General features: G+C 47.0%; 1 protein-coding gene across 1 annotated transcript; it reads right to left on the bottom strand.

Annotated features, from left to right (window-relative positions):
* Nucleotides 1-3257: 3257 nt before the first annotated feature.
* Nucleotides 3258-25519, bottom strand: LOC116823586 (cytochrome P450 2H2-like). The gene is made up of 9 exons (XM_032778197.2): nucleotides 25253-25519; nucleotides 23491-23653; nucleotides 15952-16101; nucleotides 9996-10156; nucleotides 8910-9086; nucleotides 8396-8537; nucleotides 6337-6524; nucleotides 4206-4347; nucleotides 3258-3579 (listed from the first exon to the last, which is right to left on the bottom strand). Exons 1-9 carry the CDS (start codon nucleotides 25430-25432, stop codon nucleotides 3401-3403), a joined length of 1482 nt encoding a protein of 493 aa, XP_032634088.1. The 5' UTR covers nucleotides 25433-25519; the 3' UTR covers nucleotides 3258-3400.
* Between the last annotated feature and the right edge of the window lie 359 nt (nucleotides 25520-25878).

Genomic DNA, 25878 nt, shown 5'->3' with positions numbered 1-25878 from the left:
TGGCTCCACCTGGCAGAAGGGTTAAAATGTTATTCTAGGTAGGTGGAATCCAGTTCTCTTTGTTCCGGTTTAAATAGAATCTCTATTATATTATTCTTTTTTTACAACCAGTTCTACTATCTTGCCTACCATTAAACAACCTTTTATCACAATGTAACCCCCTCCTCCCAGTTCTCACCTGCTGAGTAAATTATACCACCGCTGTGATGGACCATTGCTAAATCTTGGTCAGTGGTTTGGGGATAGGGTGCCCCTTGGATGTATTTCAAACTATAACACAATAAACCTCAGAGGTCAGTTTACACAAGGTGGGGGTGTTGGTGTCAGCGACCCCTGTACTGGGAGGAGCAGGCACAAGCTAAAGGGGATGAGCTATTGAGCAGGGGCGGGAGGGGCTCTTGGGAAAGCAGAAGTTGAAATGTGGGGTTAGGCTTGGGCCAGGGACTGAATTTAGAGGGTTGAGGTGCTGGATGGGGCAGGTCCAGGATATAGGGGGTGATTGGGGGAGGCTAAAAGGAAGAAGAACAACAAGGGAAACTCCACCAAACCCTACTCACCTCCAAGCTTTCCTGGGCCAGTTTTAGGGCAGGAGAACAAAGTGGTTGCTGTGGGCACCAATTTCTGGGGAGGTGGTGGCACCATACCTCTGTGCTGCTCAGCTGTTTTTTTTTTCCCACCACAGCTGCTCTGAGTAGGGTTACCAGACATCCTGATTTCATCGGGACTGTCTCGATATTAGGGGCTTTGTCCTCTATAAGACCCTATTACCCTCCGCACCTATGCTATCTGGTTATCCCAGCTCCGAGGGGAGCAATGAAAAATCTTTTTTCTGCCTTGATTAGCAAAACACCCAGGCCCAGTCCTGAGCAACCTTCCAGCATTCCTCCAAACCCATAGCCACGCCCACCCCCAAACACCACAGGGGTCCAATAATCCTCAGGCCCCCTCCTGCGCAGACACCACATCCGCAGTTACATCTGGCTCCCCACAAGATCTCCCTTCCTCCCCACACACCCCCTTTGAGAGGGAAACAAGGAGTCAGGTCCTGCATCCCACTGTTTGAAGGGATCCTGTGAGAGAAATCTGTGCTACGCATGGAGCTACATAAATTCTGATAGCTGTGCAGGGGTGGGGGATGACTGGTGAGGAAAAGCAAAGAGAAGAGATTCCTCAAAGGCAGCGGCAACAATAAGAGGTTGGAAGGGGGAGAGAGAGGGAACTTGATGAACAAGGGTGCAGGGAATGTTCCTCCAGGGATAGAGTAGAAGGCATGAAGCTGACAGTTGTGGAAGGAGGAGTGATGGGAGAGGACAGAGAAGCTAGTAGGAAGGGAGGTTCTAACCTATCTCCTAAGGGTGATGTATGTACGAGGTTCCATGGTGTAAGAGTCTTTAAATGCAGTGTAACACATCATGCTCATCATCCACCTTTCCATCTTCCCATACCCTCTGTGTGTAATGTAGGCAGGAGCGGTTCCAGGCCCCAGCATGCCAAGCGCCTGCTTGGGGCAGCAAGCCGCTGGGGGCGCTCTGCCAGTCACCGCGAAGGCGGCAGCCTGCCTGCCGTGCTTGGGGCGGCAAAATAACTATAGCTGCCCCTGAATGTAAGTGGGGTTCTTTCCTTGCATTAATCCTGTCAGAAGGGTCCACTTTATGAGTCATCTCCCTCCAAAGTGATCTATTCAGTGCCATATCCTCTATTATACCACATGCTAACATGCCTTCCTTTAGGACATCCCATGACTTCTTCTTGGGCCAGCTTCCTCTCTTTTCCCTTCAATCTTGATCTCTTGGACTTTCTTACCCACGTAGTTGCCAGGACCAACCCATCTGAGCCTGAACTCCCTCATTTTTTCATTCATGGATGTTATTTTGAGCATGTCTAACATACACATTCCTCGAGTGGTCTTTCTCACTTTGACCACTCATCCAGCTCAACATTTACATTTCTCTGGACTGGATCATTAGCTTATGTTTTTTCTTTGTTGCCCAACACTCACTGCCGTACAGTAAAAGTTGATGAACCAGTTTTACAGACCTTCTTTTTTAATCTTACTGGTATCTTCCAATTGCATACGATGCCCCTTCTCTCTCTCCATTTGAGTTCTATATGTCGTAAAACTGGATTAAATAGTGACATTAAATAAATACAAGTAGCTGAAAGTCTGTGCTGTCGCACAGGTATAATTCCTAATGTCATGTGTGCAAAAATGCCAAAAAAGTCTGAGAACTTAAAAACTGCACTGTATCAGGCTGCACATCCAAATGATGACTGAAAGTAGAGATACTTTAATCATCAAGAACTCTCAGCCATGCTTGTAGCTGTTTCCTTCACTTCACACTGACTCTACAGACATTCTGGGCTTGGATGTGATGTTTGCGGTTATTGTGCATGCTGCTTGTGTTGCTGTGTTGACTTGTGTATGGTTGTGTTGTGTTGGGAGAGCTGTGTGGATTTGCACAGGGGGCATCTGGACCTTCGGGTGTGGCAGCTGGTCCAAGTAATACACCCTCTATGCAGTCTTCCTCATACAACCAATGAATTTGTTGCATGCAAGTTAGCTGTAGAAAAAAGCTGGCAACTGGTTGAGTTTCCCAGGATATTACAATGGTCTAGGATTCTGGGCAGGGCCTAAATACATGCCTTACTGTACCTGTGAGAGTAATTCATCAATTCAAAATGGCTGAGAACTTAAAAACTGGATGGTAACAAAGCACAAAACCTAATGATTATTCCACCGGGTGATATTTCGAACAAAAGGTGCTCAACCATGCTTGTTGTCACTTCCCTCCCTTCCCACTGAGTGACGGACAGACAGACATTCCTGGCATCTTATTTTATAGATTTAAGATGCCAGAGATGAGTTACAAAAATTACAGAAAGAATCTGTATGAAGAGTAAAAGATTAATCCTACTAAATTTATCTGAACCTGACTGGATAAAGTGGGGAGTGGGAATGTCAGTTCAGTCCCCCTACCACAGAAACTCTCCCCATCGAAGCAGAACGTCATCGTCATAATTCACTATCATTGGCTGAACAGACCTAAAATGCTGGACATTGTTACTAGCTCCTTGTGAACAGAGCAGCCTTTACAGCTGTCAAAGAAGCTTTCACATTTGTTAACTACACCACAAATGAACTGAAAACATACCCAGCATATGTTGAGAATAAATTCACACCTGAGCCCATTTGAGAACACTGCCGGATTATTGTACATGCCATTAGCATCACTGATACAGTTATTTTATGGTATCACAATTCCTATTTCCTTAAAAAGTTGACTAATTTGTCTGTGCATTTCATGGCAATTAGTTAATTTTTTTCACTGTATTAAGGAGTTCCAGATCACAGACAATCAAATTAATCACCTCAGGAAGTGGAGGTGACTTTTCAAGGTATTTACCGAGGAATAACAATGAGCTGGTAGGACACTGGGATATTTGAGGTGAAACTCGTCGGAGTTATATCAATATCTTTGGGGTCAATGGGAGACTTCAAGGTAAAGTTCTGCAAAATCGTTGTCAGTAGCAAAAATAGCTCCATCCGAGCCAGAGCCTCTCCCAAGCAACTCCGTTTCCCTGCAATGAAAAAGGAATATTGAAGAGATATTGGAGATCTTTCTTTGCTGCACTTTACATGCTGTTTCTATGGATGGAGGATAATGGAAGTCACTCAGAGTTCAGGATGGTAGGAAAGCATTTGGGGCTTAAGAAGCCATTCAAAGATTGTTTTAAGGTTTGAGTTCCATATATAAAGCGGTCTTTTAAAATCCAGTTTGGGGAGAGGGTTGGGAAGATGTGGGATTTGAGCAATAGCTTATGCACTTCCCAAGTTAGCTAATAAGTGTTAAAGGGAGAGTAATGTGGTGGTTATTGGGTAACAAGTAAGGAGGTGCAGGCAGGATCGTGAATAGGTGGATGAAGGAATAATTGATCATGGATTCATTTACACCAGAGAGACACCAGAAAAGCATGAAGTTGCCAAGCAGAGCAAAGAGAGGAGTATGTCGAGTGCATCTGAAAAGTCACTTCAGACAGCTAGTGGGAAGTAACACGGTTTTACGACGGATAGATATTTTACTAGCGTGAGAGACTCTGCTTCATGGACCACCTGAAAACCTTCTGCAGACAGTGTGAGCCAGTAGACTCATTGAGGCAAAGCTAGAAGACAGTCCGCGATCTGAAATAAACATGGATAACTTTACCTATAGAAAAAGGCATGAAGAAGTCACTCTTCTTGAAGGCACCATTTTCATCCAAGAAATGCCCTGGGTTAAATTGCTCTGGGTTTGGAAATTCCTTGCTGTCATATAGGACTGACTGCAGCACAGGGAATATAGTGGTGCCCTAAATTAGTAAACATATAAACAGAGTTAAAGTGGATACTATCCAAAGCAGAGAAACCTTCAAAATTCAGAGCTGGACAGTGGGTCCCATCTTGATTTTTCTTCATTTCCTTGCAGTTCCTGAACTTGATGCTTTCAACCAGAAGTAGAAATATTAAAATTCCATGAGAAGAGCTAATCCCACTGAAGTCCCATCCACAGGGAAATCCTCTTCAGAGAGGTTGTTCCTATCTGATCATTATCCTGAATTCAGCATAGTTTGGGGAGAGTTTGGCTAAGATCCAGAAGTTTCACTTGCACCTCTCAGCTGATGTTCTGAAGCATTTGAGGTTTCCTGGTCAAGATACTGTATGCATCACACCAACAGTTTCCCTCTAATTCATAATTAAACTAAGAGCCCCATGCAATTTTACAGTGAAACTCACAGTCAGCAACCCCACCCTGAGTATGGTGAGTTCTGGTGCATTTTAACAGCTCAACAGGTTCAGAGTTTGGTGGAGATTAGAAATGGGTAAATTTTATCAGACAAATACAGTTTATCCACCAGAAATGCAGTTTCAGCTGATCCGAAACTATTTGCAAATTTGACCCAATCAGTTTTGTCTGGGAAAAAGTTCAGAAAACACATATGAGGAGGGATGTGTGTCTTCCTATAACTTTTAGGCCAGAGGCTAAGGTTCTTGGGATGTGAGAGATGCAAGTTTGAATCCCCAATTTGGAGCAACAATTTGAACTCAGATCTTGCCCCCATCCAAAATGAGGATTCTAACCTCCAAGCTCTCAGATATTCCAGGATAGGCTCCTTTCAATCTGTCCTTATGAAACTGTTCCACTTTTTATTAATATTTAAATATCCACTGAGCCAGCGAGAATGAGAAAGGCACTCACCTGGGAGGCAGGAGATGTGGATTCAAATCCCTCCTCTGAATCAAGCAGAGGGAAGAATTTAATCCACATTTCTTAAATCCCAGGTTTTTGGCCTAATGAAAATACCAAGTGGAACAGCTTGACCAGGAGGACTTGAGAACAGAATAAGCTAAATGCTGGTAATTAGGGCAATCAGCTGGGAGGGGGAAGAACTGCACTTGAGTCTCTGCTTCACTGAATATTTAAGTATTGATACAAAACAGAATAGCTTCTGCAGGAGAGATTGAGGACTTACCCCAGCACAGTCTATAGCCTGGTGCTTAGGCTACTCACTGGGGAAATCTGAGTTCAAGTTCTGGCTCCAGAGTGAAGGTACAAATCTAGGTCTCCCACATCCCAGGAAAGTGCCTTATCCACTGGACTAAAGCATTAAAGAAGGAGGATAAAACCCACACTAAGATTTCTGAAGTAGACCAGATTTTTCCAACTTGCTGACAAATTGCAAAGATTTTCAGAAGCAAAACGAATATTTTTTCTGATTTTTTTTGGCTTGCTGGCTGAACTGAGCTCAGTAACTGGCATCATCCGACTAACTGTAAGAACCCGACTCAATTTTACAGAAACCTGAGCCTTGAAACGTGGTTTGTTTTGTGGTGTGTATTTATCCGTACTGGTTTGCATTCAATTCCAGAAATGGGCAAAAATGCGGGGAGCTCTGATCCTTTTTAAACGTATTCATTCATTATTCATTTGCATGCGCTATTTTGTTTTGATTTGACCGAACAATATCAAAAAGTTTCCCTAGAAACACCCCCCTATGGCCCCAAAAAAGAGGAGAATGATTGCACGCATTGATGTGATACCAAAATCTTAGCTGCACATCACTGCTAAAGTTACTCGCTATTCCATATCTTACTGCTACGCAACTAGGCTCTCAAACCTTCTTCTGGATGGAAACCTTAACCTGCAGACTATGAAAGTCTGTTCAGCTGCAAACAGAGGCTTAGAAAGTTTCAATATAATTGGTACATTCCTGGCAATTATTTAAAACTCTCACCACATAAAAACTGGCCAAACTATTTCTATCGCGAACGCAGAACTGGCTCTTTCACCAAGAACTGACCTTGGGGATAATGTATTGTCTGAAACGAGTGTCTCTAATCACAGCACGTGGGACACCAAGAGGGGCAAGAGAGATGAATCTCTGGATCTCATGTACAACAGCATCTGTGTAGGGCATCTGGCTTCGATCCGCCATGCAGGGGCTTCGGCTTCGGCCGATCACACGGTCAATCTCTACATGAACCTTCTCTGTCATCAAATTAAAGAGATTTAACACCAAGACTAAAGAACAGGATTCCCATAGATTTGCCCAACAGTCTGTTGCTCTGCCCCCAAAACACAAGTCTCAGGAGATGGACATTGGGAATATAACAAAACAGGTCAAATTTTCTGTTACAGAAACTACTGTACTAGGTATCTATGACAAAGGGCCAACAATGTAATTACAGGGCAGTGATATTGTTTATACTTGGTTCTGTTACTAACTAAAGGACAATGTAAAATTATCACCAGTGCATCTAAATATCTACTAAGCAAGAGAATCCCAAAGCATCTCCCCCGGAAAGGTCATTTGCTAATGTGCAGAGCCATTCTTAACCATATACAAAGTATGCAGGTGTGTAGGGCACCAGAAAATTTGGGGCACCAAATTTCCTGGTGCCCTGCGCAGCTGCGTGCTGCTCCAGCCCCTGCTCTGGCTCTTCCCCAGGGCCCCTGCCTCTGCTCTGCCCCACCTCTTCTTGCCCCAGCCCCGCCCACACTCCCTGAGGACTGCAAAAATGGTCGGGGTCTGCACTCACCGGTGAATGGAGTGACCCGGCCCCAACCTGCTCTGCTCCTCTGGCTCCCAGCTGTGCCACCGGCGAGTTCTGGGGGGAAGTTCCCCCCTCCCTCCAAGCCTGGGAACCAGGGGAGCAGAGCAGGCTGGGGCCAGGTCACTCCACTTCCTGCAGGAAGTGGCCAGCCCCCCTCTCCCAATCCCCCATGGAGGCCTGGAGCCAACCCACTCCCTCCCGCGGAGGCCTGTGGCAGTGCCCCACACAGGGCCCCCCCCCCCCCCCCCCCCGCTTCCATCTTAACATGATGGAATTCTTTAGTTTATGTAAGATTATTCAACAGAGGTATTCAGTGACTGTGTTCTTTTATTTAATGTGGATATTGAAAAATAAGTCCACATCAGAGTATTGTACAGCAGACTAATCTATTCTAAAGCAATGCTTAGAATGATAAAATCTGGTGGGTTAAAATGGGTAACAACTCTGAATGATTGTTTTCACAGGAAATAATGAAATCTGTTACCCACAACAGAACAGACACACCCTGGTCAGTGCAGGGCAGGCTTCTTTTTTACAAACACTGCAATTAAACACCTACGGCTGGCCATGTCAGCTGAACTCAGGCTCGCAGGACTCAGGCTACGGGGCTGTTTAGAGGTTAGGGCTCAGGCTGGAGCCAAGGCTCAGGGACCCAGGAAGAGGGAGGATCCCAGAGCCCGGGCTCCAGCCCAAGCCAAAACATCTACACAGCAGTTTAAACGGCCCTATAGCCCAAGCCCTGTGAGCCAGACCCAGCTGACCTGGGCCAGCCATAGATGTTTAATTGTTGTGTAGACATACACATGTACTTCTCTTATCAGAGACCCTGAACACTGATCTGGATTTGAGAGAGGAATTAAATCACAACAGCCCCATTCAGCCTTTGGATCCTCTCCTCAGATGGCCAATATGGGGGACAAGTAATGCCACTGTACTGGTGCTTTTTTGGATGAGAACTTCTGCCTGCAGGGAACTGGAGTAAGAAAGTCCCCCAACAATCTTCAACTCACTTTCACATAAACAAAGAAACAACATTCACCAATGGCAGTCATGCAGCAGGTCACTGCCAACCCAGGCCAGATGTGATCTGGTGATTTAACGAGGAGGCTCTGCCTACATTTACTCATCTATAGAGCCAGGTACTCCTCACATCTTCCTCAGACTTAACAGAGAGTGTGTTGTGTGTGTGTGTGTGTCACTGTGTGTGTGTGTGTTGTCTGTGTGTGTGTGGTGTGTGTGTGTGTGTGTGTGTGTGTGTGTGTGTGTGTGTGTGTGTGTGTGTGTGTGTGTGTGTGTCACTGTTACCTTCGATTTCTGGGTATTTCATAAGAAGCTTGAGTCCCTGTTTCAGGGTGTCACTGGTTGTTCCTGTTCCAGCAAAGAATAAGCCTAATGTTCTTCTTAACAAGCTGTCAGTGGTAAATTCCGACTGGCTGTTATGTTGCTCCTGCGAAAAGGTTTGGTACAGATGGTTGAGAATTGATTATAAAAGCATTGGATCTATTGTCACAAGCCAAAGAAGTCTCATTTTCTACCCAAAATGTGACCCACCTGGCATCGTTATACAAATCCTACAGAAATGGGCCATAGTACTGGAGATTACAGCAGTATTATTGCAGTGCTGTGGGCCATTTCTGTTCACTAATGTGCTTTTACATGAGTGAGGTGAATAGGGCTTCCCCCTTTATATTACAATTTCCTTGTCTCCCTTTAGGGGCTTCTGAAAAGCCACGTACTCTGTTGTTCCTTAACAAATAAATAGCACTGATATGTGTAACCCACTCCCCAGTAAAGGGGAAGGGCTGCGGCTATCACCTACTTGTTTTAATTTGATGAGGAAAGCATCGATGAAGTCTCGAGGGCAGCTGGGCTCCAGGGACTCTCTGTGCATCTCCACTCTCTCCAGAACAAACTTTCTCAACTCCTCAAAATGTTTAAAGGTTCTCTGGTGAGGCCCAGGGATGTAATGCATGAGAGTCGGGAAAAAATTGTACAGCTGTAAAGATTGAAAGAAAAACACATCTTGGTTTTCCTGGGCAGAGAAGCTTCCTTCATAGTATTTACTCAAATGACTTAACTACAGCAGCACAGACTCTTCTGTGACACCTTATTTTCTAAATGGATTCTGAAGAACTTTTGAAAACTTTACCAACTCACATTACCCAATGCGTATATATATCCCACACAAAAACTTCGGGGACATTCAGTTACATTAGCTAAAAGGCTCTCCATTATTTTCAAAATAAAACCATCTTCAACAGACACATCTTGTTTTTGAAAAATCACACTGAAGTGCACCATCTTAACTCTGAACACAGATTTTCGTAGCAAGTGGTAGCACATTATAGATTTTCAAAGGGAAATTTACTTTAGTCTTGCTGAGGTTGAGTTTAAAAGACTCACATTCTTTGCCAGTGTAACTCCATTGATTTTGAATGAGTTATGCCAGCAGACAGTTTGGTCCTTCATTTGGTACATTTAGTGAGGTTTTCAGGAAGGGGGCATGGAGGTAAGAGGCTGTGAGCTGGATTGAAAAAGAGTTTATTTTGGAGGTGAGAAATGTGATCACATTCACCATCATGTTGCTTATGTGATAAGGCATGTGACATGTGATTGGTGTGGACATTAACATTTTAACTTCCTTGATTTTTACCGATAATGTTAATAGTGAATATCTTTAATCAAATTTAACTCTAAGCTAATGACATGTTTTGTGCGGGAATTTAAACAATACTTAGAAATAAGTTTGAGGCTGGGTTTGGTAGTAGCTGCAGCCTAGCGAGAAGGAGACCATTATGGGAATCTGAAATAACACTTGTTTATGGAAAATTAATAGTTAAAGAAAGAAATTTCTGTTCCCTCCCCCAATAGAAAGGAGAAGAATAGAATAAACCCCTGATCATACCACTGTCCAGGGAGAGCACTGGAGCTTGTTAATTTCATCTATGAGATTTATTAAAGTCACAAACTTCTTATCTTCATAGTCAAACCGGTCCCCAAAGACGATCGAGCAGATGACATTGGAGGTGGCATGGTTAAGGAAGAGGGTGGGATCAAAGGGCCGCCCTGGAGCAAAACAAAACTAAAAAGAATCAGTTTTAATTCAGTGTCTTTACCCTCCGCATCAGAGTCACTGGCAGCATGGAGATGTTGTGGATCTCCAACCACAGAGAAAGACTCAAGGTAGGGCTGACAGCAATATTCCCTGGGGATGGTGGGTTAGGGCTGCCCCAATCCCTCCCTCTTACCTCTCACACACTGAATTAAACACTTGTCACTTTTTTTTTCTTGGCAATCAGTTTAACTCTGTCTGCTCTGCTGCTCTCTGCCTGGTACACTCTGGTCTGACCAGGGGCCATCAGTGCCTCTCTGAGTGACACCTGCCTGTCTGACTTGGATCCCATTTCACAGGAAAGATCCCAAGCCTTTCACAACAGGATCCTGCTCAGAGGGCTCTGCCTGACCCACTGCTTGTGTTGTTGTAGCATCATCACTAACTCCCAGAGTGCAGCAAACTCCCCTTGGCACTGCCAGCCCGGGCCATACAATGCAAATACACAGTTGTTGTGCTAGGGAAGGAATGAAGGCTCCCAGCACAACAGCAGGGGGGATGGGTCTGCTTTCTGCCTTCAGAATGCGCTAAGCAGGTCCCACAGCTCTGCTAACGCAGCGAGAGAGGCTGACTTTCCTACTGGCTCACCAGTGACATCTTAGCTTCTGTTTCAGGTTCTCCCTTCCCCATAAGCACAAGGAACACATGGGGCTGGTAACTGAGAGCTAACCTGGGGCTGCAGCGTCAGAGGGAGCAGCACAACATTCCTGGGAATTATCGGCAAGAGTTCACTCCTCTGACCTGAGAGCACAGTGCTCATGGGGAACATCCAGAAGCAGCATTTTCTTCATGCACCAGACCCCTGCTCGTGTCCCTCACCCGTCGGTTCTCTTTGACTCATTCCCAACAGCAATAGCTGCCCCTTGGCTCAGGGTGCACAAGTAGCAGCAGCAGCACTAATGTAATACCAATGGTGGGGTTACTTCCACTTCCACTTACAATTCACCAGATGGGAAGAGCCAACTGCAGTTTAGCCCTTATTGCATTAAATATTGCAAGAGGCAGGATGGTTTGCTGCTAAGGCCTGGGTCTCAGGAAATCTGGGAACCATTCCCAGCTCTGCTACAGACGTCCCAGATGTGACCTCGAGCAAGTTACTTCATCTCTCTGTCTCAGCTTTCTATTTCTTAAATAAGGAAAACAATCCTGTAATTATTTGGGCTCCTTGGAGCTGGAGTACACCAAAGCCCCAAGGTACCAATAGTGCCCCAGGCATACTATGATTCGGAGGCAAGCACTTTAGGTCTTGTAGGCGCTAGCCCTAGTGGGGCTCAATAGTCACTCAGACACCCAGCTCAGGGAAAGGGAATTGGATCAGGGCTGTCAGCAAAGGGTGGAGATACACTAGGTACAGAGGCTTAAACAGTTACAGATCCCAGTGAGGCCTAGTGCTTGCTGTTTGGCCCTGTGGCAGTACAGGTGAGAGTCAGGGTCCTTCAGGGCTCGTGCCTGGCGCACCCTTTCTAGCGCAGTCTCTGTGCAAGCAAATAGGAGCTTTCAGGTTTCCAGGCCAAGCTCCATTAGTGTCTCTCTTTGGGCCCCTCTGCATTGGCTCCCTGCCCAGCTGCTGTTGCTCCCTCATCGACTAGGGTAGCCAACTTTCTAATCATACAAAAAAACGAATACCCCTGCCCCGAGGCCCCACCCCTGCTGGCTCCAACTCCCCCACATACCCCCGTCACTTACTCTTCCCCACTTTCACTCATTTTCACTGGGCTGGGGCAGGGGGTTGGGGTGTGGGAGGGGCATGAGGGCTCTGGTTGGGGGTGCGGGCTCTGGGGTGGGGCCAGGGATGAGAGGTTTGGGCTGCAGGAGGGGGATCAAGGCTGGAGCAGGGATGTGGGAAGGGGTTCGGGGTGCGGGGTCCCGGCAGCACTTACTATGGCTCCCAGGAAGCGGCCACCAGGTCCTTGTGGCCCCTAGGTGCATGGGTGGCCAGGGAGGCTCTGTGCACTGCCCTCACCCCTAGTGCCATCTCCTACTTTTAATGGCCCAGTCAGCACCAGCTGCCAGGGTCCCTTTTCGGCTGGGCATTCCAGTTGAAAACTGGACGCCTGGCAACCCTACCAGTGACCTGCCCCCAACTGTAATGTCTGGCAGCTTGTTCCACATGGAACTCTGTCCACAGTTCCTGGGGGTTCCTCTCTGCATACAACCTCTCCACACTCCTTTCTTGCCATGTAGCTGCTGCTTTCCAACATATCCTGGCCACATCCTGGTTGAGGATCTTTCCCCCTACCTGACCAGGGGAAAGGGAAGTGTCAAGTGCTGTTGGGAGGTGGTCAATGGAACTTGTAGTTCCCTGCTTAGCAGACCCTTCATACTGCCCTCCTCTCTGAGGAAGGATGCATCCTCACACATAGTGCTGGTCCATGTGGCAGTCTTGGTGCCAGCAGAGGGCTCTGTTCTCTTCCTGTGACCTCAGGTCCTCCTGTATCGCTGGGTCCTTTGTGTTTTGCTCACTCATTGGCTCGCCTCAGCCCAGACTACAGAATTCCTTCCCCGGTACTGGTTCTACCATCTCTGTTATAGGTTCACCTCCCACTGTTGGTGGTTCTCTTTGTCATCCATTTCGGTTCCTTCTGATAAGGCCACACCTCGCTATGCCATATGATGGTTTGCCACTACTCAATGAGACACATGCTAATGTTCACCCTGGTCTGGTCCTCTCCAGTGCTCTGGGAGTCAACCTCTTAGCTGACTGCGGCTCTCTCAATTATTGTTTTGGCCCTGCTGTGGCAAGTTGATCATATCTTCAGCTGGATAAGGACCCAAGTAGGTTTTAGCCTGTTGTAATGGAGGACAAAACCGTTTCCATTGAGGACAGTGGATTGTTCGCAAAACACCTCTGACGCCTGGCTGACCACCGTGTATGAACCCCTGTACTTTTGCTGCAACTTAGCACTCAAACTCCTTTCCCTTCTGTGGACCCAAACCAGTTCACCCTCCTGGTAATCTGGGCAGTTCCCCTGAAATCTCAGGGCTCCTTCTGTCTCTAGGTGGCCCTGGTGAGGCTTAACTGCTTGGGCAAGCGTTAAAGGTACTCTGTGGGATTAGTATACTCATCTGTCTTGGCTACCCCATCCAGCAATTCTGCTAGAGGGCGGTCACATGCCCAAACATCACATTATATGGTGTGTACCCCAGGGACGACTGCACATTAGTCCTGCAGGCCAACATGACCCAGGGAAGAAAACTGTCCCACTTCTGTTGACTGGCATCTACAACATAGCTGCAAATGTACAGTTCAGACGCTCCACCTGGCAGAAACCTGGGTGTGGCTGGTTATGCCTACTGCTCAGAGCAGGAGTTTGTAGCCAGGATTAGGAGAGTAGAAGACCAGGGTCAGACCCAGAGGCCAGGTGCCAGAGCCAAAGTCAAAAGTCAAGAATTGGAGCCAAAGGTCAGAACCAGGTTACTTGGAATGAGGCAAGGCAGGAGCAGGAGCTATCACAACCATGGGCAATGCTTTGAGCAGCCGCCAAACTGTTGCTGCAGCTGGGCTTAAGAGCTGGTCTGCTGTCTCCTCCCACCAGTCAGGTGGTGTAGTTAATCAGGCAGCCTATCACAGGCCAGCTGCCCTTGTTAGATTTCCCAGAGACTGACTCTGCTGCAGCCCCTGATTCCTGACACCAACAGCCTGTCTGACCATGGATAGTAAGGTGTAGTACAGGTCTTATTTATCTCAAGGAGGTCACATACCCCTTAGAATAAGCATAATTCAAAATTTTCACCATTGGTAGGTATGCAAGGAGTGAGGTTAGCAACCATTTGTGCTTCTCGATCAGGCAGTTGATGAGCCTCTACCCACTCAGAGAAGTAGCCTGCTCTCACAAGAGTGTACTGACTGACTCTCCCAGAATAACCATAGCTACCATTTGCAGAGGGTGGCTTATCTGGGTGGTAACCAGGGATACCCTAGGTGTAGGATGATCTGTCTTATGGCCCCGTAGGTATAATAAGATGTCTGTGGTCCCTAAGTGACCTGCATCATCCAGGCCAATAGCATCAACTTCAAACCCTTTGGCTAAGCTTCTCCATCCCCAAATGTCCCTGTAATGGGGTCAGCACTTGCCTCTCATGAGTGCCCCCTTTTCTCTGGCCAATATGCCTGCGGTCACGATCTTTTTTCGGGGCAGCACCCTCCTCTTGCAGGTGGCCCCCTTTGGTTGGTTGGTTGGTTTGTTGAGTGTGAGCCTGCTTTTGGCTTTTGTTCTTATCTCAGGGTGGCACCTGCCTCTCAGCTGCCCTCCAGGCTCAGTCTCCTGGACAGAGCATCAGCATTCATGTACTGTTACCCTGGATAGTGTCTTGTCCGGTACTGGAACTGAGCCAGCTGTCCCAGCCACCAGCACAGTTGTCCTTGGGCATCATGGAAATTATGAAGCCCCCTGAGGGAACCATGATCTGTTCTTCACAGGAATCCTTTCCACAGCAGGAAGTGGCAAACATATTTTGTGAAGGTCACCACTGCCAGTAACTCTGCATTAGCCATGGAGTAGGTCTGCCCTGCTTTGTTCAGCATCCTGCTGACATATGCAACTATTCTTTCCTTGTCTCCCTACGGCTGAGTCAAGACAGCACCAATACCAGCTTCACTGGCATCTGTATCTAGAATGGATGGTAGCTGGGGATCTCAGTAGGCCCATATTGTTACAGACATGAGCCTCCACTTTAGTTCCAGAAAGGCTTCTTGGCAGGGCTAGTCCACTCAAACATTCACTTCGTCTCTGCCAGCTTGAACAGTGGCTGTGCAATTGTGGCAAAACAAATAATGACTCTCCAGTAGTATGAAACCAGACCAGTGAAACGCTGCTCCTCAGTGACAGGACTTGGCACTGACCAGGATTGGACGGCTTCACCATCAACATCCCTTGAGATCATATGCTCCAGGTAATTTACTTTGTCATACACAAAAATTGCATTTTGCTGAATTCACCTTTAAGTGGGCTTGGAGTAGCCTCTCCAGCATAGCTCCCAAGTTCTGCTGGTGCTTCTCAAATGACCTCCCAGTCATGATGCCATCAAAATACACCAGGCAAGATGTTTCCTGCATGTCTGCCAGGGAGGCATCCATATAGTCCCCTGCTTAGCAGATCCATCACACTTCCTTCCTCCACTTTTTATTTTTCATGTCTATTTCAGATGTATGCTGCTTGCAGGACAGAACAGTCCTTCCTATCTGTTACAATAGTATACACATAATAAAGCCCCAATCTTGGGATCTGTACTCACTACTGCAATATAAATAGTAATAATTAGTGGGTCACTTATAAAGCATTGTCCATTTACACGGTGGTTTCCAATTATTCCTGTGGGAGCCCATCATTTTAGAATGTAGGTGCCAAATTTGTATCAGATGTGTAGCAGAGTTGAAAATGAGAATAAGCAACTCTAGGCTTGGGCGTCTCATTAACGCAGCAGATCGAAGATAAATGGATCCACTCTTACCTGGTTCACCGTCTTAGCTTCTGCCAGCTCTAGACAAACCTTTTCCATTTGCTCACTGGCCATATATCAGTGGGTAGGGAACAACAGCCAGAAAAGGTCATCTTTAAACCTTTGCCCACATACTTTTATATTATATTAGCACAGTTAGTTATATGTGCAGCTAAAGGCTTTAGTTAGAAGATATTTGCACCAATATCAGTGTCTGAGCCACTGCTTAATATTTAATATCATGACAAACAGAAAGACTTTAACTGACTCTTCAGTTCTAATTTCCAACAGACATAAAGTTGATCCTCACCGTGAGTATTTTTGAGCCTTTCCATCAGGAAATGGGCTTCCTCCAGGATTCGCTCTTCAATACTCTTCTTCCCCATCCCCAAATCCCTCAAGGTGGTGAGGGTAAATCTGCGTAGCTGCTTCCACGGCTCCCCACTGCCCATAGCAATACCTGAAAAAGGGAAGAGAATGGGAAAGAAAGGAGGGAGGGGCCAGACTTTCAAACCCACCCAAATGTTGTTTATTCAAAGTTTCATAGGAACATAAGATTGGGAGGGACTGAGTCCAATCCCCTGCTATATCAGTCAACCCTGTCGTATAATCCTGTTCTCAAATTTTATTTGTAACTGTGTTCTGCTTGGGAGACTGTTACACGGTCAACACTCCGTACTTTATCTGTTTGATATGTTTATTTACCACCATGTCCTACACATGAAACTCATTGCAGTTTCAGAGCAATTATGAGGAAGAAAAATAATTCATTACTGTAATGAGGTGCAGCTGGGCGCCTCTAGCTTCTGCTGTGCCCACAAACCAGCCAGAGACCTCTGCGTTGGTGTAATCATGGGTGCTCTTTATTTACAGTTTACTTTCCCACCACCTTGTAGCTACAAACAGCTTCAGTCTTGCAGCCAGCAGCGATGAGTTCTCCCAGGCTCCCTCTATTCTCTGGCACCTACCCTTTCCTTCTCCTTTTGGCTTCCTTCCTGGCAGTCTTTATGCAGCCCCTAGCTAATGAGGCCAGCCAGGCCTGGGCTTACTCTGCCCATTCCAATTCCCCTTTCTTGATTGGAGTGGATATGACAGAGGCCTGGCTCAGAGTTTCTTAGCCAGCACCCTGCCACAATTAACATGTCCAATATCTGTAGTTTGTTCTCTAACAGAGCTTGGCCCATCACAGTAATGAGAATTCTTCCAGTCACAGTAATTAGAGCAAAGTATATGTACTGGCACAAACTACAAATTAGAAGTAAACTGGGAAACACATTAGTTTGCCAAATTGTAATCGTTTGGGCTAAAAAAAAGACGGTTACTCACCTTTGTAACTGTTGTTCTTCGAGATGTGTTGCTCATATCCATTCCAGTTAGGTGTGCGCACGCCGCGTGCACGTTCGTCGGAGATTTTTACCCTAGCAACACTCGGTGGGCCGGCAGGACATCCCCTGGAGTGGCGCCGCTATGGTGCTGGATATATACCCCTGCCAGCCCCTCCGCTCCTCAGTTCCTTCTTGCCAGCTACCCCAACCGCGGGGAAGGAGGGCGGGTGTGGAATGGATATGAGCAACACATCTCAAAGAACAACAGTTACAAAGGTGAGTAACTGTCTTTTCTTCTTCGAGTGCTTGCTCATATCCATTCTAGTTAGGTGATTCACAAGCCTTACCTAGGAGGTGGGGTCGGAGTGAGACGTTGTGGAATGTAAGACCACTGAGCCAAAGGCGGCATCGTCTCTGGACTGCTGGACCAATGCATAGTGTGATGCAAAGGTGTGGATGGAAGACCAGGTAGCCGCGTGACATATTTCCTGGATGGGAACATGGGCCAGGAAAGCGGCAGATGAGGCTTGAGCCCAAGTACAGTGGGCGGTGAGATGGCCAGTCGGAATGTGGGCCAAGTCGTAGCATGTCCGGATACAGGATGTCACCCAAGATGAGATCCTTTGGGAAGAGATTGGCATGCCCTTCATGCGCTCTGCGACCGCTACAAATAGCTGAGGCGAATGTCTGAAAGGTTTGGTCCTCTGGATGTAAAAGGCGAGAGCCCGGCAGACATCCAGGGTATGCTGCTGTTGTTCCCGGCACGATGAGTGAGGCTTCGGGAAAAAGACTGGTAGAAAGATGTCTTGATTAATGTGGAAGGCAGAGACCACCTTAGGGAGGAATGCCGGGTGCAGTTGCAACTGTACCTTGTCCTTGTGGAATACCGTATATGGAGGATCCACCATCAAAGCGCGAAGTTCCGATACTCATCTCGCCGAGGTGATAGCGACGAGGAAGGCTGTCTTCCAGGACAGGTATAGCAGTGAGCATGTGGCTAAAGGCTCAAAGGGGGGGCCCATGAGCCTAGCTAATACGAGGTTGAGATCCCAGGTAGGGGCTGGGCGCTTGATCTGAGGGTAGAGCCGCTCCAAGCCCTTGAGGAATCTGGAAACTATGGGGTGAGAGAAGATCGAACTGCCAGTTTCCCCAGGATGGAAGGTGGAGATAGCTGCAAGATGGACCCTTATAGAAGAGATCGCCAGGCCCTGCTCCTTGAGGGACCATAAGTAGTCCAAGATAATGGGGACCGATATACCTTCGGGAATAAAGTCATGCTGGGCGCACCAGTGGGAGAAGCGCTTCCACTTGGCAAGATATATTGCCCATGTGGAAGGCTTTCTGCTTCCCAGTAGCACCTGTTGCACAGAGGTGGAACAACGCAATTGAGATTGGTTCAGCCAGACAGCAGCCAAGCTGTCAGATGGAGGGACTGCAGGTCCAGGTGATGAAGCCTGCCGAAGTCCTGCGTTATGAGGTCCGGGCAGAGTGGCAGAGGTATCGAGTCTGCCCGAGAAAGGTCGAGCAGCAGGGTGTACCAGTGCTGTCTCGGCCATGCCGGAGAGATTAGTATTAGCTGGGCTCTGTCCCTGCGGAGTTTGAGTAGAACTCTGTGGATGAAGGGAAAAGGTGAGAAGGTATAAAACAGGTGACCTTTCCAGGGAATTAGGAACGCGTCGGAGAGGGAGCCTGGGGAGCGACCCTGCAGGGGAGAAGAACACCTGGCATTTCCTGTTCTCTCGGGAGGCAAAGAGGTCTATCTGGGGAAAGCCCCACTTCCGGAATACAGAATGGAGAATGTCCGGACAGATGGACCACTCATGGGACAGGAAGGACCTGCTCAGATGATCCGCGAGAGAGTTCCCGACTCCCGGGAAAAAGGAGGCTACCAGGTCTATCGAGTGGGCTATGCAGAAGTCCCACAGTTGCATCGCCTCTTGACAAAGGGGGGAAGATCGCATCCCTCCCTGCTTGTTTATGTAATACATGGCCATTGTGTTGTCTGTGAACACTGCAACACAACGGCTCTGTAGATGACGCTGGAAGGTTTGGCACACCAGTCGGACTGCTCTCAGTTCGCGGACATTGATGTGAAGCGCCAATTTCCGAGAGGATCAAAGGCCTGGAGTGCGAAGGTGCCCTAGGTGAGCACCCCAGCCGAGAGATGAGGCGTCCGTTGTTGGGGACGCGAAGGGCTGCGGTGGATGGAACGGTCAACCCGTACACACCAGGGATGGCGTCAGCCACCAGTCGAGGGAGCCCAGAATGCTCGATGGAACTGTGAGTATCATATCTATGGCGTCCCTGCGCGCATGATAGATTGAGGTGAGCCAAGTTTGAAGAAGACGCATGTACAGTCTGGCGTGCTTTGTGACGAAAGTGCACGTAGCCATGTGACCGAAGAGGCCAAGGCAAGTGCAGGCAGAGGTTGTTGGGAAGCTTTGTAGTCTTTGTACAAGGGAGACTATAGCCTGAAACCGAGGTGGAAGCAAGCTGGCCGTTGCAAGATTGGAGTCCAGCGTGGCCCCTATGAATTCTATTCTCTGCGTAGGCACCAAAGTGGATTTTTCCAAATTGATTATCAGGCCTAGACGGGTGAATAGGTCTTTGATGACGCTCACATGAGCGGTGACCTGTGCCTTGGAGGTCCCTCGAATAAGCCATTCGTCGAGGTATGGAAAGACATGTATTCGACAACGGCGGAGGGAGGTGGTGACTACCGCCATACACTTCGTGAATACCCGAGGGGCCGAGGAGAGGCCAAAGGGAAGGACCGTAAACTGATAATGTTGATGATTCACCACAAAGTGTAGATACCGTCTGTGCGGGGGGTAAATAGTGATGTGGAAATATGCATCCTTCATGTCGAGAGTGGCGTACCAATCTCTGGGATCCAGGGAAGAGATGATGGTGCCCAGGGATACCATGCGGAACTTGAACTTTTTCATGAATTTGTTCAGTCCTCGCAGGTCCAGGATAGGCCGGAGGCCCCCTTTTGCCTTGGGGATTAGGAAATATCTGGAATAGAACCCCTTGCCTCTTAATTCCTCCGGTACCTCCTCTATAGCTCCCATTGCAAGGAGCCTCCAAACCTCCTGCAAAAGGAGTTGCTCGTGAGAGGGGTCCCTGAAAAGGGACGAGGAGGGGGGTTGAAATAAACTGAAGACGGTATCCAAACTCCACTGTGCGTAGGACCCAGCGGTCCGAGGTTAATTGGGACCACGCAGGGAGAAATGGGGCAAGGCGGTTGTAGAACTGAAAAGGATCCTGGGAAGCCATTGGTACACTGCTCTCAGGAGCACCCTCAAAAGTTTGGTTTCGGTCCCGCTGGTGGCTTGGTGGGACCGGAATTGTTACCCCCTTGAGGTCCAGACTGATGTCTGTGATTGGTACGACCTCGCCTTCTGGTGAAGTCTTGTCTTGGCCGAGGCAGGGGGTAGGGGTGCTGAGGTTGGGGCTGGAAAGACCGTCTTTGAATCTGTGGCGTATGCATTCCCAGCGAACACATAATTACGTGATTGTCTTTTAGACTCTGTAGCCTAGGGTCCGTCTTCTGCGAGAACAGGCCCTGGCCATCAAAAGGCAAGTCTTGTATAGTCTGCTGAAGTTCAGGTGGCAGGCCTGACACTTGCAGCCATGATATACGTCGCATGACGATTCCAGAGGTGACCGTTCTAGCTGCCGAATCGGCGGCATCCAGCGAGACCTGGAGGGAGGTCTGCGCAACTTATTCCCTTCCTCCAGGAGTGCTGTGAATTGCTGGTGGGAGTCCTGCGGGACTAACTCTGTAAAATTCCCTACCGCCTCCCAGGTATTATAGCTGTACCTACTCAGGAGGGCTTGTTGGTTCGCCACCCTGAGTTGGAGGCCTCCCGTGGAATAGATTTTTCTTCCTAATAGATCCATTCGCCTGGTCTCCCTTGATTTAGGTACAGGGGCTTGCTGGTCATGGCGCTCCTGTTCATTGACAGACTGTACAACCAATGAACAGGGATGGGGGTGTACATAAAGGTACTCATACCCTTTGGAGGGCACCATGTATTTCCGTTCGACCCCTCTGGCTGTGGGCGGTATGGATGCCGGGGATTGCCAGATGGTATCTGCTCTAGCCTGGATCGAACGAATGAAGGGGAGGGCCACCCTAGTTGGCGCCTCCGCCGACAGTATACTGATTACCGGGTCCTCCACCTCAGAAACTTCCTCTACGGCTAAGTTGATATTAAGGGCGACACGCCACATGAAGGAAATTCTGGTTTTTCAGTTTGCTATTTTAAAAATGGAGAGAATTGCACACCAAAAACTATGTTGAAAGAACATGGATGGATGGGAATGATGAGAAGCCAGAGGGGGAAATCGGGACTGACTGGGCAAGGAGATGGACTCTGGGGGTAGGGAGAAAGAGGCAGAGTTAGAATCAGGGCAGGGAGGAGACTGGACCTTGGACAGGGAGCCCAGAGGGGAGAAATAGGATTATCTGGGCAAGGAGACTGGGACTGGGCTGAGAAATCTGAGTAAGGAAGGCAAGGAGAATGGGACTGGGAAGAGGAGCCAGGGATGGGATGAGAAAGGACTGGGAACAGGGATATAGACTGGAGGGGACAGGGCAAAAGTGGTCAAGCTTGGGAAGAACAAGCAGGAGGGTCTGTAACTACTAGAGAACACGCCCCTTAGAGACTGGAATGGAACCCGACATTCCTGAGAATGCAAGTAATGCAAAAACCTATAGGCCTATATCCTGTACGACATTAGCTTCAGCAAGTTAACATAAGGTTTGAGGCCTATGAACTTTGCACAGATAAACGGCCCAACAGAAAACCCGAAGTATTTGGGGAGTTGAAAATGGAGTTTAAAGGGAAGTTCTGACCTCAGGTAAATAATTCAACCATAGAAGTGTCCTGGCAATGAACTGACATACATAACAGGTACACGAGATACATCTAAGGCTAGCCTGCTTGCTTGCCTATATATCTTTTCTTATACATTTCTCATTTTCTTATGGGTTTGATTATTTGTTTTATTATAATAGGTTTATATTAGAGTATATTTTGGCTGTAACCCAAGGGACCTGCAGGCCACATCCTGTATGTTGAGCTAAGGCAAAGTTATCATACATATGTTTGGGATCTTTCACCTAGATAGATGGTGATGAGCCAAAGCATAAGGTCCATGTATGGCTTTGACCTTTAATAAAGAGGATGCATTAAAGCAGGTTGGCAAAGGGGCTTTCTTAAGCCCAGAGTCTTTTAAACTTAAGAGGTACACCACAACTTGGAACTTGGAAAGAACCAAAATAACCAGTTAGGACAAAAACAACAAATGTGATACCTAACCACAAGAGGCCATGGTAACGAATGAACATATATGATAATAAGTTGAGATCATTGATGTACCAAGCTATACGAAAAAGTCACCCCAACATTAGTAAGGTGAGGAAATACAAATAAGGAAAAGGGAAGAAATGCCCTAATGAATATGCATCAAACATAGCGGCATCAGCGTAACATATTATAAAAGTGGCATCCCAGCTGAGGGGCAGTAGGAGATAGAGAGAGATGTAGCCCTTGGGAGGTGCCAGAATGATGGTCACCGGTGATGATGAGGGAGGTGATGGTGAGGAGGAAGATGATACCTAACATTTCAGGTTATTCTACAAGGGATGGTGTGAGTATATGGATGTGCAGATGTACATTCTGTAGTATCTATATCTACCTTACTGAGCTGGGGTGTTTGTGACAGGGCTAAATGTATTAATAAATGATATTTGTAAACATAAAAGAGTTCCTATCGTGTGAGTGTTGCAGCTGTGCACATCAGGGTTCCCAACTGTATAATCTGGAGGATGGCATGGACTGCAAGCAAGTTTGCAGATAACATTAAACTGGGAGGAGTGGTAGATACACTGGAAAGTAGGGATTGGATGCAGAGGGACCTAGACAAATTAGAGGATTGGGCCAAAAGAAATTTGATGAGGTGAAGGTGAAGTAGGTGAAGGGCTGGAGGGCCAGTTGTTGAGGTGTTATAGGGTGAGTGGGGAGCAACAGTGAGCTTCAGGATGAGGGATTGAGGGCAAGTGGGTGAGTTGTGAGAGGTGTGGGGGGAAATAGGGGATTTTGGGGGTGATGAGGTGAGTTGTAGGCTGGGATGTTGCCAGGAAGGGAGGAAAGTTGTGGGCTATGGCCTGTGACTGGAAAAAGGGGCTTCCTAATCTATTCTTGGACCAGGGCCCTCTGGGGCCTTGTTACACCACTGAGCAGGGGAAGAAGGGGATTGGCCTCTCCAGCTCTGGTCTCCTGGCTGTATTCTGGCCCTTCTACTGTGCGATGGCCTAGTCATTGCCTCTCACTCACCTGTAGTGAGATGTTACGATCATTCATGTCAGGGAGCTAGTGAAGTAACAGGGAATGGAACCAATCTTTGCTACTGTTCTAAATGAAACTCCAGCTACTTCCCCTTTTGTCATCTCAGTTGTGTTCCCTGCATACAGAGAATATCACCTCTATATGCTGATGTTACTGGAAATTTACCTTTTTTGTCGGTCATCCTTTCAAATACTGGCATACGTCCTCTGTCACTGAACTCGTCCCCTTGATCAATCAGTGCTTCCTTCACAACCTCCTGTCCATACAGCACCACAACCCGCTCTGAGCCCAAATATATTGTGAAAATTGGGCCGTACTTTTCCCTGAGCTGTCAAAGTTAACACACAAAACCAGCACGTTTTAACATAAATCCACTTAATTAAGAATAAGAATGTGAGCAGATCAAATTACAAATTAATGAAAGAGCTTGTATGTGGCTAAGATAATACTAGTCAGACTTGGGAACTGCCTGACATGCTTCAGTTTCTAATCTTGATGTTCTGTTAACACTGTGTTTTTCCTAAAGGGAAAGAGTGAGTGTGAAAGAAGGATCATTCTATCTGTGTCATTTAATTTTTTCATCCTGTTAGCAGTTGGAATTAATGCAGGTCCTTTCATTTGTGAGCTCTAGCAATTTGCATTATTTAAGTAATGATGATTCAGTTCTATTCTGGAAAATGACTGTGTACAAATGATACGTCTAACACCACAGAACTCCTGCCTCCATTTATTCATAGTAACATCTGCTGACTTTATAATGACAAGACAGTTTTTCCTTATTCCTGTCAGCCCTGCAGAGCCAGAGAGAGAGTGGAGTGAGAGTCTGTTTCCCCTTTTACATTACCAACAGACTTACTCCCTAATTTCCAATCCATTACACCTGTGCAAATCAACCACAATGGGGTTACATATCTGTAACTCTTTATGGTAGGATTTGATGAGAATGAAGGTGAACAGATGTAACTGAGGGCAGAGTTTCTCCTGTTTAACTTTTATTATTTGCGATGGTGAGCCAGAAGCAAAGAAACCAACTTGGCTGTCAGATCCCAGGCTGTGAATTGCCATTCGCATCTGTGATGATGCTATTTGAGATATGATAAATATAGTGAAACAATAGCATGGAGCAGAACAGAGCCATTTTTTCAAAGCTGACCTGCAGCTGACACCTTACCATCCCCTTGTGAAGTAGGCAAATATCATTACAGCAATTTTACACATGGGGAAGTTGAAGCAGAAAGCGCTTAGGTGACTTACTTGGATGCACCCATGGGCTACATCTGCACTTGGGGCTACGGATTTGATTCCCAACTTGAGCAGACCTATTCATGACAGCTCTCATTGAGCTAGCCCACTAAGAACCGTAGCATAGCCCAAATAGCACAAAGAGTGGCATGGCTAGCTGCCCCGAATACATACCCAAGGAGTACAAGTAGGTTTATGCTTACAGTGGTTAGCCCATGCTTCCGCAGCTATTACTGTTTTTAGCACACTAGCTTAATGGCTTAAGTCTGTCCATGTGAACTGGGATTCAGACTCCAAGCTCCAAGTGTAGACAGAACCAGAGTCTGTTGCAGAGGTAGGAATAAAAACCAGGTCTGACTGCCCTTTCTCGACAGAACCCACTAGACCACTCCCCCCACAGTGTGATTGTCTGTACATCTTGCCGTGAAGCTGGGCAGGTATATTCTGAATTACCTGTGATTTAGACACCTATATTAAAAGGCATAGGTTAACATGAACAATTTATATCTAGCATTCAAGATTGATTATTTTTGTGGGGGAAAAATTAAGATTGAAATATGAAGAGTTGAGTGACATGGGATTGGCATGGTGTAAATGCCAGACATTTCACGGAGTTCTGCTTGAACTAGGCTCTGCTTAACCTCCACCTACAACCAAACAATAGATGAGAAACAAATATTTTTACCTCAGACATTGATTGGGACAAGTTCTTCATATTCAGCTGCAGTGCATTTCCTATGATGGGAAAAGCAACAGGGCCAGGTGGCAGCTTCCCACTTCCAGACATCTTTATCCATGCTGAAAGGAAAAGAAGGCAAGAGATGCACACTGCCAGGAAAATAGTTGTTGCTCCCAGAGGCTCCATTACAGAGTGTAGCAATTATTCTGGGTTTTAGCAGGGAGTTCACTGGTATTTCAGATTCCACACTTTATATGTTGTGTGGTGGAACAGAGCATGCAAGCCAATAGCCTCTAAGTTCTGTTTGGTAAACTAGATTAGTCATTGTCCAGCAAAAGAGACCTGATACCAAACTAGGAATGACCTCCCTTGAACCTTTATTTGTATATCATGTGTGTTTGCCCCTCCAGTCCTTGTTCCCTGTGTATTTGTCCAGAGAGGATAAGAGTTAATCACTGATGGGGGCAAATTCTTCGTATTCAGCTGCAGTGCATTTCCTGTGATGGGAAAAGCAACAGGGCCAGGTGGAAGCTTCCCACTTCCAGACATCTTTTTCCATGCTGAAAGGAGAAGAAGGCAAGACATGCACACTGCCAGGAAAATAATTGTTGCTCCCAGAGCCTCAGTTACAG

The sequence above is a fragment of the Chelonoidis abingdonii genome, chromosome 16 (genome assembly GCF_003597395.2).
Source record: "Chelonoidis abingdonii isolate Lonesome George chromosome 16, CheloAbing_2.0, whole genome shotgun sequence".
In the NCBI taxonomy this organism is placed as follows: domain Eukaryota; kingdom Metazoa; phylum Chordata; order Testudines; family Testudinidae; genus Chelonoidis; species Chelonoidis abingdonii.
Note: the sequence above shows the minus strand (reverse complement) of the source record. Positions and strands in the feature narration are given on the sequence as shown.

Excerpts from the sequence above, each read along its gene's own strand:
- LOC116823586 (XM_032778197.2), bottom strand. The coding sequence starts at position 25,432 with ATGGAGCCTCTGGGAGCAACAACTATTTTCCTGGCAGTGTGCATCTCT. Across the intron at positions 4,348-6,336 it reads GACAATACATTATCCCCAAG|GGCACCACTATATTCCCTGT; the intron begins GTCAGTTCTTGG and ends TTACTAATTTAG. Across the intron at positions 3,580-4,205 it reads CTTCATGCCTTTTTCTATAG|GGAAACGGAGTTGCTTGGGA; the intron begins GTAAAGTTATCC and ends TTTTCATTGCAG.